Genomic DNA, 19712 nt, shown 5'->3' on the forward strand with positions numbered 1-19712 from the left:
ATCCTCCAATTGTTGCCATCCACCAAACTGTGGGACCAATAGACAGCCGCTTCCGGATTACAACTGCCATGAATGGGCGGCTTTACTGTAGCAAACCAAGACCAAAGTAGCTACCCAGAAAACGTGTCTCAGCAATGCAAAGCTCCGGGAGTCAAGACACAGCAGAAGCCAGGAGGCAGACTGGCCCCGTCGACCGTCCTTGAACAGGCCTACTCAATCATGGTGGTGTGTAACGGAAATACATTTTAATTTTATGGGTTCATAAGTTATATGGTAGGTCTGGCAATTATTGTAAGGAGGTTGAGTTGGGAAACACGATGTCTGAATTGCGTGGTAGTTCATTGGCTGCTTTATTGACCCTTTTTGTATGTTGACCAATTATTATTCTAATTTGAAGATAGTAGCAAAATGGTTGCCAATTGGAGTTCGATTCGTGAAATAACCCGCAATTTAATTGGTCATTCACGTGTCGGTATCACTTTGTTTTACGTGTGTTCAATCGTTATCGAGAAAATGTATTTCTGAGTGACATAATTACCGACCATTTAGCGCCTCGCCGGCTTTGCTCTCGTTGGACGATGTTATTGTTGTAGGCGGGTCTTGAGAAACTAGTGTTGTTTTGTGAGGAGATGAAAATGGCGGCGGATGGCTGACCGCCGTCTTTATCGGATATTATACATAAAACTGCGATTTAATAAACCAGCGTTCTCTGTCGATTTTAACAGAACGTCATGTCATTTAATATGACCAGGTTTTAAGTATTTTCTAAACTCTTTGGTTGATTGGAGTTTTCCAAAAGACAAAGCGGAAAGTTCCTTTGGAAATAGATTGCTCGCTGTCTGCTGTTGCATTTTAAACTTAACGTTCGTTTTAGTTCAGCGAACAGTTTGTTCAGCATAATACGAAAATGTGTTTAAAATACATGCCGCAAATAACCCAGGACTGGTAACCCCCCTCACCCCCTAAAACTAGCCAGACAAGTGTCTAAATCGTATCATTAGTAAGCTACTCTATAGCTAACGTTAGCTATAACACGCTAACTCTTACATAATGAACCACACTACAATCCCAGATGCAATATTGGCGCTATCAACAAACTAAAGCTTCCTAGCTAATCCCATTCTCTCGGTAGGGTTTTGTTTTGGTGATCGACAACAATGCTTCCCTTTGGTGGGGGATAGCTAGCCAAAGATGCTAGCCTCTACTTTAGTATTTAACTAGCTATGTCCTAGTGGTAATTATCTGCCGTTAGCTGTAAATAACATAACGTTGCAATGTGTAAACGCTCGTACTTTATTTTATACGGTGGTTTTAGTCAAATCAAAATGTATTAACTTGGCTACGTTGCTGACTGTATTTTAGATTTAGTTTGTCAGATTTGAAAGGCTTTTTTAATTATTTTATTTTTTTACCCGCAAGTGACAGTGGACACATATTACACTACTAGAAATAAATACATAAGTTAAGCTACATTTCCAATCACGAGCTAGTTGTAGTGTTCAGCTGCTTGACAGCGCAGTCAGGTACCCACGTGTATCGGCGAACCGCCTACCAAAGCAGTCCACTGTCTCAAGTGACAGTCATAAAACATGGAAGATAAGCGTCGACCAAGATTCAGCAAGCGGCTGGTAAGTAACTAGTTGGCCCAGCGTTATTTCAACGTCTGTAGTAAAAATCCATCGCTAAACGTTACTTTAGACGTTTATGGTGATGAACTATCTGAAATGGCATGGACTACCGCTAGTTACTAACTATAATGAAATTGGCGTAGTATGGACATTTTAATATTTGAGTGTGTTCTAAAACTGTCCATATGGATTGAGATGTTGGAATTATAAAGACAGAGGAAGTGAGTTATGTTACTAGTCTGCGGTTCAATTCCATGACTTGCACCAAGACTTGTACCTCATAGTTTAGGTTATGGGAATAACTCGTGTTTTTCCCCCTAAGTAACTATTTATTTCCGATACCAAATAGCTGAGAAGCTTATGTCTCCGATTTGTCTTGCTTGATGGCATCATGTAGTCTAGAGTGTCGACTGTAACTTGAGAAAGTATGATAAACAAGGCTCTTTGGTCAAAAGTAGTGCCTTATAAATGGAATATGGTGCATTTTTCTAAGACGAGCCAGGTTCATGAGTTCATCGCTTGGGGGTTAAACAGTGCCAGGAGTGTGCATCATGTCACAGTCGCTCCAAAACATTGTAAAAGCAAACAGAGCGGAAGAGTAGTTAAAGAGGACCGGATCAACCATGCCTGGAGGAGTGAACACAGGGTTAGGTTGGGCTGTGGCTGGGATTAGTGTGAGAGCTAGCTAAATCCTTGGAAAGGAATATTGTGTACAATATTTTGTTACATGGTATCTCCCCAATTTCATGGTGTCCAATTGGTAGTAGTTAGTCTTGTCTCATCTCTGCAACTCCCGTACGGACTCGGGAGAGGTGAAGGTCGAGAGCCATGCGTCCTCAGAAACACAACCCAACCACACTGCTTCTTGACACAATGCCCATCCAACTCGGAAGCCAGCCGCACCAGTGTGCACTGCGCCCGGCCTGCCACAGGAGTCGCTAGTGCACGATGGGACAAACCTGAAATACTCTGGGCCAATTGTGCGCCGCCCCACGGGCCTCCCGGTCACGGCCGGCTGCGACAGAGCCTGGACTCTAACCCAGTATCTCTGGTGGCACAGCTAATACTGCAATGCAGTGCCTTAGACCACAGCGCCACCCAGGAGGCTACACGGTACATCTTTTAATTGAGGGTCAGATAAGATTATTGATTGATGTGTTTGAGGTGAGTTCTTTATTTTTCTGCACGTTGAGAGAATTTGAACCTGTTTAGTATGGTGACTAGGGTCTGCAGTCTACCTGACTGTAGAATCTGGATATTTACAGGTGAGGTGAAACAAAAAAAGGCTGTTACTAGGCAACCTGATGTTTATACTGTACAATGGAGGTATGTGTGTGTGTGTTGTGATTTGTTAAAGTTGAGTTTTAAATGATAGTCACGTTTGTAGGAGCAGAAGTAGAACGTGTCTCTCAGAGTAGTAGCCAGGCAGCATCATGCAGAGATAACGTTTTATCAATTATGAATAGGCTGAGATTTAGGCAGTGGTGGTCAGGTCTACATCTCTTAGTCTCTGGTCTGTGAGGGAGTTATTTTTCTTTGCCTGTTCTTTGAGCCATGCATCTCCAGAAGGCATATTGCAATACAACAGTGCCAGTGATGAAACGGGAGAAGAGCGAGAGAAGAGAGGGATGTGTGTGAGTGGAGAGGACACTGTGGCGAGAGCACGCTGTCTGCTCTGTGTGAAGCAAGAGGAGAAGTTACTGGAGAGGCTGGCTGTCTGACTGGCCATGTGAGCAGAAATGCGGAAAACACGGAGATAGATTGGGGGGGGGCACTGCAGAGGCGGAAGAATGACAGAGCTGGATAGACCGCGGGCCTCTTTTTCTCTCTGAAAAGGAGAGGGGGAGTGGAGGATGGTGAACGAAGGAGAGATGCTGCTGCACTACGCCAGGGATGTGAGAAGAAGGGAGGAGGAGGAGGAAGAAAGATAAAGAGAGGAGGAGGGATGGAATGGTGACACTAAAGGTGTGTAGAGTCTCCATCCCACCGGATTCCCCAAGGTGCACTGCAGGAGAGGGAAAGGGCAAGATAAATATGATGGAGAGGATACTGGATTGCTACAGTGAGGGAGGGAGAGAGAACATCTGTAACCCTGCTGGTACTGGCTCCGAGACCCACCGTCTCTTGGCGACGATCTTTGATAATAAACATGGACTTTTTAAACTTAACGTCTGTCGTGTGCCCTTACCCACTCTAGTTGCTCAGGCGTCGTGGCGCAATTGTGCTGCTCCGGGTCGTCTATTGTTTCTTGAGTAGCTGAGTGAGTGAGCGGCCAGGAGACCCAGGATGTGATCTAGACCGGAGGAGCTGGCTGTCCGTCGTTCCCCAGCCAAGGCGTCTCCCAGATGGATCCACTCCCTCCCGCTCCCATGTCCCTGGCATGGTGCTCCAATCCAGACTGTTTCTCTCTCTAGAGTCTGTTGTCACACAAGCAGAATTCCAGCCTTGGGAATACTAGGTGGAGCTGGTAACTGCGGTGTGCGTGACCAGCAGCTGGTCTGTGTGATGTCTCAGTTAAAGGTTGTTGGTTCCGCCGGGTGCTGTAGCAACGTAGTGCGTCACTGAGAGACGGTATGCTTGTGTCTCAAATGGCACCCTACACAGTGCACTATCTAGAGAGCCATTTGGTACGCGCAGCCACTCCACTGTACTGGGCAGCGGCCCAGGGGAGCACAGACCCGACTGGCGCACTGCGTTACACCACTCGCTGCAATGCCGTTGTGTCCTTCTCCTATACCAAACCACCTGAATGGAACAAAGATCTCTCGTCAACCCTGGCTTACAGATGGATAATGGATTTTGAATTTACTGGGACAGGGTTGTCTTCTTGAAGGGCTGGGCCACCCGGAGCCAAGGAGGATTGCAGTGAGATGTTGGAGGTAGGGCTGGTACTGGTGCCTCATTCTGCATCTCATGGCACTGATTTGGCTGCTACAGCGTTGGATACTAGTGCTGTTTAATGTCTCGCTGTATAGTGTCATTGGCTTGTGGCTGACTGGTGGACAGTACAGTGAGGTTGTTTCACATTGTGTGGTGTTTGCAAGGAGGCGTGTGTGTGTGTTCAGGGCTGGCTGAGGATATTTTAGAGGTGTGTGAGACGGGCGGAGAGAGTGCATTCTCAGACACCTCTTATTGTTGTCCCTGAGCTCTGGGCTGCTGGACCCCCTCCCTGGGTCAGCTGGTGCATTGCTATGGCAACCCTGGTCCACTCCCTGGTCCACTTTGTGTAGCTGTTAGCGATCGTGCTAATGATAACCGTCAGCTGGTAGACGGAAAGGCTTTCCCAAAAAACTTTCTCAGTTAAATGTTGTCTAAAAAGTAGCCTCTGCCTTTCTGGTGGAATGATATCATTATTATTTGCATCAATCCAATGGCCATTTGTTTTGCAAACTCTGAAATCACATGAGCGCTACACCACCATCAATGAAGCATCAAGCCTCCAGTTGACAGATAGAGCTGGTGAATAAGTAGTGGGGATGGGGGACAATATTGAGCAGGGGGAATGGAAGCACTGGGTAAAAAGGTCTACAGGTACCCCCCCTCTTCCTCTTTATCCCCCCCATCCCTGAGAGAAGGGAAAGTCAGTGTGAGGGAGATTAATGATAGGCTACATTAGAGAGAATTGATACCCTGGCCTGAACATTGATGTATTGTGTGTTCTGTGTTGATATGGGTTTGTGTGGGTATGTTCTTTCCTCCTTGCCCCAGTGTGTGTTGTAATACAGAGACTTTTTGTAGGAGGGAGGAGCAGTTAATGTACTGTGTGTGGGAGCGTTGTTTACACAGCCAAACGCTGCGGTCGTTAAGTAGCATTACATGTTACTGAAATACCTTAAAGAACCTGGGAGAAGTATTAAACCTAACTATTACAGAAATACTGTAAATACCCTAAAATAGTGCGATGGGATTTGAAGGGTATACAGCTGCTGAACACATTGAGGTAAATATGTTATTTAATCCTTTTCCTTCTTCCTCCTCACATTCCTCATCCCTATTCCCTCTTCCTCTTTCCCCCTCTCTCCAGCGGTCGGGCACGCGGCGGCGCTACCATGACGATGGTATCTCGGACGACGAGATCGAGGGGAAGAGGACCTTTGACCTGGAGGAGAAGCTGACGAGCGAGAGGTTCACCTCGGACAGGGTCAAACGCATGGAGGGGAAAGGTCAGCGTTGGGTGTCATTGCAGTAGAATGACGGAGGGTTTGAGACATTGTCTGTGTCTGAAATTGCACCCTATTCCCTATATGAAATGCACTTCTGACAGTAGTAGTGCACTATAGGGAAGGGAATAGGGTCTCATTTGGGCGTTGCGTACCAACTTGAGTAGCTTTGAGGATTCCTGTTTAGTTTATGGCTTATTGTGGTTTGTTTTTCCAGACCTCACGTTTGAGTACATCCAAAGAGGTGGGTTGAGGGACCCGATCATCTTTGAGAAGCCAGACGGACTGGGCATCAAGTACGTCCTGCTTTCCCCCCTCAACTCTGTTGGAAACACATTCACTGTATTCTCTCTGGGGCGATTAGAATAGCTGAACTTGCGTTGAGTTTATAAGTCTGAGTGACATGTAACCCTGGTTTGTCGTGCTCTCTAAAGGATGCCAGATCCAGACTTCAGTGTGAACGACGTCAAGATATTTGTCGGTAAGATTCCCTCCTCCTCCAGTGCTTCTATCCAAACATGCCTTTTCCAGTTCCTCTCCTTAACCCACTTCACTCTATTTCTCTTTCTCCATCATAACACTCCCTCATTTACATCTCCTTTACTTCTCTCCTTTCCTCGCTCGCATTGTTAACACCACAGTCGACCAAACAAGCCCTGCAGGCTCCAGTTTGATCTGATCTTGACCGTATTGCCCGGTGATATGAAGTGCTGCAAAGAAGGACCTAGAAAAGCTGCAGCTGGCCCAGAACAGAGCTGCAAGTGTTGCCCTTCAATGCACACAAGAGGGCTAATGTCAACAGTATGCATGTCAGTCTCTCTTGGCTCAAAGTACAGGAGAGGTTTGACTGCATCAATTCTTGTTTTTCTGAGAAATATTGTGTTAATTTCCAAATAGTCTGTATAATCAAGTTACAAATAGCTCTGATAGGCATGCTTACCCACCAGACATGCCACCAGGGCTTCACAGTCCCCAAATCAAGAACGGATTCAAGGCAACACACAGTATTCTATAGAGCCGCTATCACATGGAACACCCTTCCATCTCAAATGACTCAAGCAAACCGCAAAAAATGAGCTTCAAAACAACACCTCACAGAACATTGCCTCTCCCCATCTGACCAAATTAACTGATAGCCATTATGTACAGGGCATTCAAAGTATTCAGACCCCTTCACTTTTTCCACATTTTGTCATGTTACAGCCTTATTCTAAAATGGATTAAACTATTATGTTTTTTTTATCAATCTAAACACAATACCCCATATTTACAAAGCAAAAACAGGTTTTTGGACATTTTTGCAAAAAACAAAGCAAACAAACAAAAATATATACATTCAGACCCTTTACTCAGTACTTTGTTGAAGCACCTTTGGCAGCGTTTACAGCCTCTAGTCTTCTTGGGTATGATGCTACAAGCTTGGCACACCTGTATTTGGGGAGTTTCTCCCATTCTTCTCTACAGATCCTCTCAAGCTCTGTCAGGTTGGATGGGGAGCGTCTCTGCACAGCTATTTTCAAGTCTCTCCAGAGATGTTCTGGGTCACTCAAGGACATTCAGAGACTTGTCCTGAAGCCACTCTTGCGTTGTCTTGGTTGTGTGTTTAGGGTCGTTGTCCTGTTGGAAGGTGAACCTTCGCCCCAGTCTGAGGACCTGAGCACTCTGTAGCAGGTTTTCATCAAGGATCTCTCTGGCCTCCCGGGTGGCGCAGTGGTTAAGGGCCACCAGAGACTCAGGGTTCGCGCCCAGGCTCTGTCGCAACTGGCTGCGACCGGGATGTCCGTGGGGCGACACACAATTGGCCTAGCGTTGTCCGGGTTAGGGAGGGTTTGGCCGGTAGGAATATCCTTGTCTCATTGCGCACCAGCGACTCCTGTGGCGAGCCGGGCGCAGTGCACGCTAACCAAGGTCGCCAGGTGCACGGTGTTTCCTCCGACACATTGGTGCGGCTGGCTTACGGGTTGGATGCGCGCTGTTAAGAAGCAGTGTGGCTTGGTTGGGTTGTGTATCGGAGGACGCATGACTTTCGACCTTCGTCTCTCCCGAGCCCTTATGGGAGTTGTAGCGATGAGACAAGATAGTAGCTACTAACAATTGGATACCACGAAATTGGGGAGAAAAAGGGGGTAAATATTGGAAATATATATATTTTTTAAGACCTCTCTGTACTTTGCTCATCTTTGCCTTGATCCTGACCAGTCTCCCAGTCCCTGCCTGCCGCTGAAAAACATCCCCACAGCATGATGCTGTCACCACCATGCTTCACTGTAGGGATGGTGCCAGGTTTCCCCCAGACGTGACACTTGGCATTCAGGCCAAAGAGTTCAATCTTGGTTTCATCAGACCAGAGAATCTTATTTCTCATGGTCTGAGAGTCCTTTAGGTGCCGTGCCCTTTGGCAAACTCCAAGCTGGCTTGTCATGTGCCTTTTACTGAGGAGTGGTTTCCATCTGGCCACTCTACCATAAAGGCCTGATTTGGTGGAGTGGTGCAGAGATGGTTGCCCTTCTGGAAGGTTCTCCCATCTCCACAGAGGAATTCTGGAGCTCTTTCAGAGTGACCATCAGGTTCTTGGTCACCTCTTGGTCACCTCCCTTGGTTAGTTGGCCGGGTGGCCAGCTCTAGGAAGAGTCTTGGTGGTTCCAAACTTCTTCCATTTAAGAATGGAAGAGGCCAGTGTGTTCTTGAGGACCTGCAATGCTGCAGTAATGTTTTGGTACCCTTCCCCAGATCTGTGCCTTGACGCAATCCTGTCTCGGAGCTCTACAGATAATTATTTCAACCTCTTGGCTTGATTTTTGCTCTGACATGCTGTGTCAATTGTGGGACCTTTCCAAATTAATGCAATTAATGGAATTTACCACAGGTGGAATCCAATCAGGTTGTAGAAACATCTCAAAGATGATCAATGGAAAATTAAAAAACAGTTTTTGCTTACCATTATGGAGTATTGTGTGTAGATTGAGATTTGTATTTATTTAATCCATTTTAGAATAAGGCTGTAATGTAACAAAATGTGGAAAAGGGCAGCGTGCCTGAATACTTTTCGAATGCACCGTACATATAATGATGTGTGGGTAACTGTCAGGACCTTTTTTTTTGTTCCCATTTTAATTGGTGTGGTTCAGTCCTTGAGCTGTTCTTGTCTTGATGTTCTTATGTCATGTTTCATGTTCTGGAAGAGTAGCTTCTGCTTCAGCAACAGTTAATGGGGATCCCAATAGAACACCAAATACTCTCTTACCTTCCCTTTTCTGTCTCTCTCCTTTGTTCCTCCCTCACCGTATCACCTCTCTGTCTGTACCCCTCTCCCCTTCCTTGTCTCCCCTAGGCAGCAGGCGTATGATGGATGTGATGGATGTCAGTACTCAGAAGGGTATAGAGATGTCTATGGCCCAGTGGAGACGTTACTACGAGACGCCCCCCTCCCAGAGGGACAAACTCTACAACGTCATCAGCCTGGAGTTTAGCCACACCAAGCTGGAGAACCTGGTCCAGAGGCCTGCATCGGTCAGTCTGACATACATACATACATACATACATACATACATACACGCTCACACACCAAGCTGACCGACCTGGTCCGGAGGCCCATGTTGGTCAGTCTGAGACGCGCGCGGACACACATATCGGCACACACACCCTCCTGTCTGTTCTTACCGCCTCCTTTGTATCCTATCAGGTGGACATCATAGACTGGGTGGACAACATGTGGCCTCGGCACCTGAAGGAGAGACAGAGAGACTCCACCAACTCCATCACAGACATGCAGTACCCCAAAGTGCAGAAGTAAGGCTCATCTGTGTCCCAAATTGCACCCTATATAGTGCACAACCTGACCATGGTCCGTAGGCCCCGTCAACGCCATCACAGATATGCAGTACCCCGAAGTGCGACCCTCTCCCTCAACTGCATTCTCCTTCCCTCTTTCTCTCCTCCTCTGTTCCAGGTACTGTCTAATGAGTGTGCAGGGCTGCTACACAGACTTCCACATAGACTTCGGCGGTTCCTCGGTCTGGTACCACATACTGCGGGGAGGCAAGGTAACAACAGACTACTTGATCTTACAATGTTCGACTCGGACACGAGTCTCGACCCGTTCTATTTGGGACTCGAATAAGAGTGACTCTGGTGTCCTCTCACTTCTTACCTCTTGAGCGCTTACTTCCTGTCAGGTGTTCTGGCTGATCCCGCCCACGCCTCAGAACCTGGAGCTGTATGAGGACTGGGTGTTGTCGGGGAAACAGGGAGACATCTTCCTGGGAGACAAGGCCCAGGACTGTCAGAGGATCGAGCTGAAGCAGGGCTATACCTTCATGATCCCCTCAGGTACCCACTTAATATGTTGTGAAATTTGGTGTGAATGGATTGTAGAACTGCCTTCATTTCGCTGGACTCCAGGAAGAGTAGCTAATGGGGATCCATAATAAATACACACACACAGATATTTAACCGTTTAAACTTAGTGTTCCTGTTTCTAATGTTTACCTTTGTTTGTGTCCTGTCAGGTTGGATCCACGCGGTCTACACACCAGTGGACACCCTGGTGTTTGGGGGAAACTTCCTCCATAGCTTCAACATCCCCATGCAACTCAACATCTACAGCATCGAGGACAGGACACGGGTGGGAGACATACACACACACACACTCTCTCTTTCATCTCTTTCTCCTAAATGTACTGAATCTTTTTTTGTTCCTGAGCACTCGTAGAAGAGACGTTCCAATGTATGTAGTGGAAGTTACTAATAAATTGAAAGTTGAACTTGGTGTCTCTGCAGGTACCAGCTAAGTTCCGTTACCCGTTCTATTATGAGATGTGTTGGTACGTGCTGGAGAGATACCTCTTCAGTCTGACCAACACCTCCTACCTCACGCCTGACTTCCAGAAACACTCCCTGGGCATCGGTCAGTGCCAACAACACTACCCTCTATCACTACCCCCTCTTTGTCTCTGTCTCTCTGTTCTCTCACCCCACCCCTCTGTTTCTGTTCTCTCACCCCACCCCTCTGTTTCTCTGTTCTCTCACCCCACCCCTCTGTTTCTGTTCTCTCACCCCATCTCTCTGTTTCTCTGTTCTCTCACCCCACCCCTCTGTTTCTCTGTTCTCTCACCCCACCCCTCTGTTTCTCTGTTCTCTCACCCCACCCCTCTGTTTCTCTGTTCTCTCACCCCACCCCTCTGTTTCTCTGTTCTCTCACCCCACCCCTCTGTTTCTCTGTTCTCTCACCCCACCCCTCTGTTTCTCTGTTCTCTCTCTCTACACTCCACCTCTATTATTTCAGCAGGCAGCTCAGCACTTCTCTAACCAGCATTACTCTATATTAGGTGGTTACGTTTGAATGACAGCACGAGATCTATAACTTGAGATGTGCGTTCTCTGTATTTCGTTAGATTACAAACCCTGCATTTTCTTTTCTCTTTCCAACTCCCCCTCTTAATCTCTCCGCCCCTCCCTCCCACCAGGTCTTACCAGAGACCCCTCCACCTGTGAGTCAGTCAACGGGCACACCCAGGAGGAGGATGAAGAGGAGGCTCCCCCGACCCGGGGCTCTAAGCCCGGGGTGAAGGTTCACCTCACGCCCTTTGAGCTGGAGGGGCTGTGGAACCTGCTGGGGAAGCTGGAGTCGTTGCCCTCACAGAAGAACTGTGTCCCGGCAGGCATACACGATGCTCCCGCTCTGCTGCACGACATCCGGGTGAGGGAGGGAGGGAGGGAGGGAGGGATGGATGTGTGTGTCTGACAGAATGAAATATCCTCATATCAAAGTGGATACGCATGACTGACTAAGTCACTGTGGATAAAACCGTCTGCTAAATGGGGTATATTATAACGGTTTTGTGTGTGTGTTTTCATGTACCAACCTTCTCTTGTCCTCTGTAAGGCCCTGCTGAAGGAGCACGCTAATGACATCCCCAAACTGTCCTACACTGGCAAGCCCATCGTCAAGTGGCCCAAGAGGGTGAGGAGGAGACACACCGCATTCAGTCACATTGGCCCTTCACACTCCTACCCATATACGGGATCAGATTGGCCCTTCACACTCCTACCCATATACGGGATCAGATTGGCCCTTCACACTCCTACCCATATACGGGATCAGATTGGCCCTTCACACTCCTACCCATATACGGGATCAGATTGGCCCTTCACACTCCTAACCATATACGGGATCAGATTGGCCCTTCACACTCCTACCCATATACGGGATCAGATTGGCCCTTCACACTCCTAACCATATACGGGATCAGATTGGCCCTTCACACTCCTACCCATATACGGGATCAGATTGGCCCTTCACACTCCTACCCATATACGGGATCAGATTGGCCCTTCACACTCCTACCCATATACGGGATCAGATTGGCCCTTCACACTCCTACCCATATACGGGATCAGATTGGCCCTTCACACTCCTACCCATATACGGGATCAGATTGGCCCTTCACACTCCTACCCATATACGGGATCAGATTGGCCCTTCACACTCCTACCCATATACGGGATCAGATTGGCCCTTCACACTCCTACCCATATACGGGATCAGATTGGCCCTTCACACTCCTACCCATATACGGGATCAGATTGGCCCTTCACACTCCTAACCATATACGGGATCAGATTGGCCCTTCACACTCCTACCCATATACGGGATCAGATTGGCCCTTCACACTCCTACCCATATACGGGATCAGATTGGCCCTTCACACTCCTACCCATATACGGGATCAGATTGGCCCTTCACACTCCTAACCATATACGGGATCAGATTGGCCCTTCACACTCCTACCCATATACGGGATCAGATTGGCCCTTCACACTCCTAACCATATACGGGATCAGATTGGCCCTTCACACTCCTACCCATATACGGGATCAGATTGGCCCTTCACACTCCTACCCATATACGGGATCAGATTGGCCCTTCACACTCCTACCCATATACGGGATCAGATTGGCCCTTCACACTCCTACCCATATACGGGATCAGATTGGCCCTTCACACTCCTACCCATATACGGGATCAGATTGGCCCTTCACACTCCTACCCATATACGGGATCAGATTGGCCCTTCACACTCCTACCCATATACGGGATCAGATTGGCCCTTCACACTCCTACCCATATACGGGATCAGATTGGCCCTTCACACTCCTACCCATATACGGGATCAGATTGGCCCTTCACACTCCTACCCATATACGGGATCAGATTGGCCCTTCACACTCCTACCCATATACGGGATCAGATTGGCCCTTCACACTCCTACCCATATACGGGATCAGATTGGCCCTTCACACTCCTACCCATATACGGGATCAGATTGGCCCTTCACACTCCTACCCATATACGGGATCAGATTGGCCCTTCACACTCCTACCCATATACGGGATCAGATTGGCCCTTCACACTCCTACCCATATACGGGATCAGATTGGCCCTTCACACTCCTACCCATATACGGGATCAGATTGGCCCTTCACACTCCTACCCATATACGGGATCAGATTGGCCCTTCACACTCCTACCAATATACGGGATCAGATTGGCCCTTCACACTCCTACCCATATACGGGATCAGATTGGCCCTTCACACTCCTACCAATATACGGGATCAGATTGGCCCTTCACACTCCTACCCATATACGGGATCAGATTGGCCCTTCACACTCCTACCCATATACGGGATCAGATTGGCAGGTTTGGACGGCAATAAGTGTTAAGTTCATGTTTTAATTATCCCCATGTTTCTGTGATTACGGGGCTATCACTCAGTCAGAGTGCGCCTGCGCAGGGAGTCTGGTTGTTGATGGACCTAGCCTTGAGTGTAATGGCTACCTGGTAGTGTGTTCATACGGTATAGTAAACTTTGTTCAACCGGAACCTTGTCGTTGTGTCATTTTGCGTTAACAAGAAGTGCCTTAATTGGGACTCAGTGGCTGTACAGTAACCTGATGTATCTGACGTCGGAGCTCAGTCTGTCTGCTTCACAGCGCTGGATGGGTTTTTGACTGACAGCCGTTTTCTGAACTTGAGCACCACACGCGACAAGAAGATGCCCCTCGTCCCTCCCGCTAATTGGGCCACCTTTTGCATGTTTTTTTGTTGATGTCTGACTGGGGGGAAATGCTGTAAAGGACTCTGTATTTTGAACGATGGAAAGGTTGGGGATGACAACAAATACCGCTTTGATGTCGTACAAGCAAGATTTCCGCATGGTAAAACTCCTGTCGACACAGTGACAACGTCACAAGGGGACACGGTGGCATACCCTGTTCTGAACAGAATGAGCCTGTTTGTTTGTTTGTTGTGGAATTTGTTTTGCCGCCGAACACACACTCTTGACTCTGTTCTATGCTCACCAAAATTCCAATCTGTTTCTCTGAAAAGTCCTGTGAAAGTCTACCGATGTAAGATCGTATTTTAGAGCGTAGCGAGTCGTGTTGGAAATAGAACACGCTTTCAAATGATGCCCACCTGACCCAGACTGCGGTTTCTAATTGAGATGTTTTTGGTTAGCGTGAACCACAACAGTAATCGTGTGACGGCGCCCGGTGCAGGGCTGTGTTCCCGAACGAATCAACTACAAGTCCGCTTGCTCTAGTTCCTCAACGGCACAACTAGGAGAGCTCAAAAAATTTAAAAAAAAATATATATATATAGTTGAAGACTCTTCACATAAAAGTGCATTGAAATTCATGTTTTTATAATGTTCCTTAAAGTATCCAGATTACAGTAAACGTGAAATCAAGTTTAAATGTTTGGATTCCATCTTGTGTCAGGTGAACTGTTGTCCTCAACTTTGGTTGAATCATTTTCCCATCATGTTCAAACTGTTGCTTTGAATAGTTGTTCTGTAAGAAACCTGTAGCCCTGTCCATATAGGCCTGTCCCCACAAGTGTTACACACATACTGTACATTGTCATAAGACAGAGTGCAAGTCATGCCACATTCTTAGACTGCTACATACCTCTCTTTAAATCCATGTACTTTTCTGACTCTTAAATCCACAGAGGGATGCTTTTCCAGACAGATTAAGCCCAGTGCTGGACTGTTGCCTTCGTCTCCCCCCATTGATTTAATTTTTTAAAACATTTTTTAAAACTTTGAATTCACCTTTATCCCAATAATTCTCGTCCCCACCTTTCCAGCCGTCGTGGTACCAGCCCCCTCCCCCTCCTCCCCCGGTGGCTCGTCCCAAGCTGTCTGCCACGGTGGTGACCCCGCGACCCCAGAAGCCCGCCTCCTCCATGTCCGTGCTGCGGCGGCGGCGCGTGCGGTGTAAGCGCTGCGAGGCGTGTGTCAGGACGGAGTGCGGGGACTGTAACTTCTGCAGGGACATGAAGAAGTTCGGCGGGCCGGGGAAACTCAAACAGACCTGCGTGCTCCGACAGTGTCTGGCGGTGAGAGCGAGCGTCTGTGTGTGAGAGCGAGCGTCTGTGTGTGAGAGCGAGTAGGATGGTGTGTGAGCGAGCGAGTGGTTTATGTGTGTGTGTGAGAGCGAGTGGGGGGGAGGGCATGTGTGGGTTTGGATGTGTGAGATGTTTCACCCGAACAGTAGAAGCATTGTCACTGTCTCCCTCTCTTTGCTAGCTGTGTGTATCACTTACTGCTTGCCTTTGATGCCTGGGTCCTTACTGTATCTCTTCTTCCCAGCTAGTATAGTGTGTGTGTTTGAGTCATTGTGACAGAATATACTGGTCTGTCAGTATATTAACTCCTCCCTTTCTCTCCCCCAGCCGGGTCTGCCCCTGTCAGTGGTGTGTGAGATCTGTGCAGAGGGGAACCAGGAGGGAGGAGAGGGGCCAGTCTTCGCCCTCACCCTCATGGAGTGTTCCAACTGTGCCCAGATAGCCCACCCCGCCTGCCTCAAGGTAACCCCGACACTCTCCTCAAACTATACCCTACCTTCAAGTTTCAGCTTGATTTGCCATATGTAATAAATGCATGTTTGAAATCTTACTCACCAGAGCTCTCGCAATCAAATCGGCATTAAAACACACATGACATCACTTTTTGTTGTCTGACATCAGTACAGATGGAGGTTAAACTCTCCCTCTATCTCGCTCTGTTGGTTCTCAAGCAAAATGCTCTACACTTCTCTGACCACCTCTGTCTCTCTCCCTCCACCTCTGTCTCTCTCCCTCCACCTCTGTCTCTCTCCCTCCACCTCTGTCTCTCTCCCTCCACCTCTGTCTCTCTCCCTCCACCTTTGTCTCTCTCCCTCCACCTTTGTCTCTCTCCCTCCACCTCTGTCTCTCTCCCTCCACCTCTGTCTCTCTCCCTCCACCTCTGTCTCTCTAGGTAACAGGGGATGGTGTGGTGAATACAGATCTGCCCAGCTGCTGGGAGTGTCCCAAATGTGTTCTGGGAATCACCGACACTGAGGTAGACCCTCCTCTATCTACACACACAAACACACACACTGTGTCCCGGCTAGCTAACGGCCGTGACTCTCTCCCTGTGCTGTGTGTCAGTCTTCGGGCACCGATGATGATGACAGTGGGGCGTCCGTTGGCCTCGGCGCTGGCGTGAGCCCCCTCTCCGCTGGCGTGAGCCCCCTCTCCGCCACCGCCCTCTCCTCCACCCAGGGGCCTCTAGGGGTCTCCATGGAGCCAGGTTCTGCTCCTGGGTTGGGGGACGAGGGCTGGGGCAGGGCGATACTGCTATACCCAGGGCTGGTTCCCAAACCCCCCTCCTCCTCCTGGTTCTCCGAGGCGCCCCTTCCCTCCCCTGGGCAGCTACTACTAGAGCAGCACGGCCTCAAGCGGGCGGGGAGATGGGCAAGCGGGCGTAGGAAGAGGGTGAGAGGCCTACCGCCGCCACCGTCCTCCCCCCCCCGCCCGTTACATCATCACTCGCCTATCACTGCTCTGACTGACGAGGGGAGGGGCTGGGGTAAACGTGGGGCTTTGGGCTCCACAAGTACTGTCTGAATGTAGAACCCTTTGCTTTAGAGTTGATATCAGATACTTTATCTGTGCTGGTTTTCAGCTTGCCTGGCTTAATGGACCAATAGAAAAGTCTGGCACTCCAGGCAGACTCAAGACTTCAACTATTTGAACCTAGGTCTAGTCCATGTATTTGTGAGACGGTATTTGTGGAGCAGAAAGTGTTTGTAGCCTGAACGAAAGCCCAGTGCATGTGGAGGTTGAGCGAGAGAATGTGAATGTGCTTGTCTGTCTTCAGTGCAGCAGGCATTATGTCAACAGAAAGGTTGCAGTATTCAATGAACAGTGCATTTCTGTTGCATTGATGTTTTTCTTTTTTTGATTTCAGGTGAAGGAGGACAAGAATAAAATGTTACACGCAGTAAGTATGGCAGCCAATAAAAATGTGTTCAATTAAACTGAAGACAGTTTTTCACCCTTTCCCTAAAGGATACTTCGCTCCCTCCCTCTCTTCTTTCATCTCTCCTTTCCTCGCTCCTTTCCTCTGCCCTCTTTCATTTTCTCCTTTCCTACTCCTTCCTTCCAGAAACGCAAGTCTTCTTCGTATCTCGACGGCCGCATCGCCAAGATCTACCGTCGCCGTGGTCACAGCCGAGACGACGACGACGACTCGGGCAGCGATGATGATGATGATGATAATGATGAAGGCTCCAGGGGCGGAGGAGGAGGCGCGGGACAGAAGATGTCCGGGCCACGCCCTCGCGGCAGTGGCTCCGCCTCTCGGAGAGGCTATGGGACTGGGAGGCGGGGCATTTGGAGAGGCTCCTCCCACATAGGGGCAGGCCGCGGGAGTGGGCTTGCCCCTCACTCCTCCCTGAAGATGAGGCGCGGCAGAGGAGGGCTGGGGGCGGGCCGAGGGGATAGAGAGGGGGGGCGTAGGGAGAGGGGCGGGAGAGTGCGCCTCCGGGGAGGCACCAGGATGCAGAGGCGCAGGGACGAGTCAGAGGATGACGATGATGATGACGAGGAAGATGACGACAGCGAGGAAGATCGGCAGCATCACCACCGGCAACGCCGCAGGCGGAGGAGAACGGACGACGAGGAAGACGACGACGATGATGAAGACGATGATGAGGAAGACAGCTCGGCCCGGGACCTGGAGGATGAGGACATGGCGGATGAAGATGAGGATGAGGAAGACGATGAGAACAGGTCAGACTCTGAACCAGAGCCTCCCGTCCTCCTGGTGTCTGACCTTAACGACGACCTCCTAAACGGCTCATACCTGACAGTGACCCTACAGCGCCCCCCCAGGGCCAAACGCCACCCCGGCTCCATCGTGCCCAAGCTGGAGGCCGCCATGTCTCCCAGAACCCACGGCGGCGGTCCAGGTTACGTCCAGCATAAAACTCTCGGGAAGACGCGGCACAAAAACGGCATGGTCGCCGCCGGCAACGGCCTGGCCCAACCCGCTAAGAATCCAGTCGGCCGGCCGCCTCGTCACCGTATCAACAATCCCCACGGCGACACAACAGACAGGGAAAGAGAGAGGGACACTGCCTCTCATTCCTACTCTGACTCCTCGGCCTCCCCCACCCCTCCTCCCCACTCCTCCCACTCTCCTTCCTCGCTCCTGTCGCTTCCCTCCTTTAAGGATGTAGGAAACGAGAAAGGAGGGGAGAAGGAGGTGTGGGTGGCGGTGTTCCGTTACCTGAGCCGAGCCGAGCTGGCTAGCTGTATGGCTGTCTGTAAGGCCTGGTACAAATGGTGAGTCACACAATGTCTGTCTGTCTTATTAGATTCCAATTCACAGCCATAAGTTAGTGATTGGGGGGGGAAATCTACACAGTTGCATAATGGGATATTATTTTTGGCGAAATATAGTATTAACAATATCGCAATATTTTCTGCTAGTTTGCTTGTTCTCCATCTTTTTAAAAATGGAGCCAATTTGTTTTCAGCACTTATTTCCATGACTGATCCAAACTGGTTTCTCATGGCTCTGTTCAACAGACATCTATCTATATGGTGAGCAATATGTTTGGAACATCCAATCGCGTTACTTATAGAATCGCAATCCATATCGTATCGGCACCTAAGTATCGCGATCATATCGTAAGGTCCCTGGCAATTACCAGCCCTGCTTATTGTTTCTATAGACAAAGGAGTTTATTTCCTGTTTCTGGTTCAACGCAGCTTTAGGATATTTTCTTCCTTTTTAAAATGGCACATGACACTCTCCTCAGTCTGTGGACCAAAGGGCATTTTCTGTGGGGCTTCTCCACGACGCGTGTGGTTTTTACACCAGCGACAGGAGACAATCATGTCAGTTTTAATGGATGAAAAATACTAAAGCTGCGTTGAAACAGAACCAGGAAACCTCCTTTTTATCTGACATCCTCATCCTAACTATCCTCGTTTCTGTACCCCTCTCCTCCCTCCCTCTCCCTCCTCTCTGTAGGAGTTGTGACAAGCGTCTGTGGAGTGGTGTGGATGTATCGCGGTGTCCCTCCCTCTCCTCCCAGGCCGTGCAGGGCATCATCAAACGCCAGCCCACCTCGCTGGACCTTTCCTGGACCCCCGTGTCCAAGAAACAGATCACCCTGCTCATACACCGCCTGCCAGGTAGGACACACACACACACATACATACATACATATATATATATATATATATAGCTACTGCACAGACACACCAACAGTCTACACACACACACCTTACCATCACAAGTTGAATTAAAATCTTCTCCATCCTCTCTCTCTACCCCCCCCACCCCCGTCTCTTCTCTCAGGCCTGAAGGAGTTGATGATAGCAGGTTGCTCCTGGTCGTCCATGTCAGCCCTGTCCACCCCCAGCCTGCCGTGCCTCCGTACCCTGGACCTGCGCTGGGCAGAGGGCGTCAAAGACACCCAGATCAGGGACCTGGTCATACCACCAGGTCACTCGTCAATACTGACAGACTAACAGGGGTGTTGGGAGTTAAACCTCTCTCCTTTTCCTACAGGCCGTTATGACTGCAGCAGGCCACTG

At 49.1% G+C, this 19712-nt stretch overlaps 1 protein-coding gene across 5 annotated transcripts in view; it reads left to right on the forward strand.

Annotated features, from left to right (window-relative positions):
• Positions 1 to 19712, forward strand: part of kdm2aa (lysine demethylase 2A a) — a 22193-nt gene continuing 2481 nt past the window's right edge. Inside the window, exons 1-20 of one of the 5 annotated variants that reach the window (XM_090187394.1) lie at positions 1 to 225; positions 5653 to 5791; positions 6006 to 6084; positions 6223 to 6269; positions 9120 to 9298; positions 9471 to 9577; positions 9738 to 9831; positions 9964 to 10117; positions 10297 to 10412; positions 10568 to 10694; positions 11254 to 11486; positions 11673 to 11750; positions 14943 to 15194; positions 15531 to 15665; positions 16096 to 16179; positions 16269 to 16595; positions 17071 to 17103; positions 17269 to 18449; positions 19144 to 19307; positions 19474 to 19620. In XM_090187394.1, coding sequence (XP_090043520.1) covers positions 73 to 225; positions 5653 to 5791; positions 6006 to 6084; positions 6223 to 6269; positions 9120 to 9298; positions 9471 to 9577; positions 9738 to 9831; positions 9964 to 10117; positions 10297 to 10412; positions 10568 to 10694; positions 11254 to 11486; positions 11673 to 11750; positions 14943 to 15194; positions 15531 to 15665; positions 16096 to 16179; positions 16269 to 16595; positions 17071 to 17103; positions 17269 to 18449; positions 19144 to 19307; positions 19474 to 19620 — 3829 coding nt within the window. In that variant the 5' untranslated portion in view covers positions 1 to 72. Of the gene's footprint in view, positions 2955 to 3406; positions 4508 to 5652; positions 5792 to 6005; positions 6085 to 6222; positions 6270 to 9119; positions 9299 to 9470; positions 9578 to 9737; positions 9832 to 9963; positions 10118 to 10296; positions 10413 to 10567; positions 10695 to 11253; positions 11487 to 11672; positions 11751 to 14942; positions 15195 to 15530; positions 15666 to 16095; positions 16180 to 16268; positions 16596 to 17070; positions 17104 to 17268; positions 18450 to 19143; positions 19308 to 19473; positions 19621 to 19712 lie in introns of those variants that run through there. The other 4 variants (XM_021619305.3, XM_036933573.2, XM_036933570.2 and 1 more) reach the window with 4 other exon arrangements.

This window comes from Oncorhynchus mykiss, chromosome 10 (assembly GCF_057628025.1).
Source record: "Oncorhynchus mykiss isolate SJ-2025 chromosome 10, ASM5762802v1, whole genome shotgun sequence".
NCBI classification, from domain to species: Eukaryota; Metazoa; Chordata; class Actinopteri; order Salmoniformes; family Salmonidae; genus Oncorhynchus; species Oncorhynchus mykiss.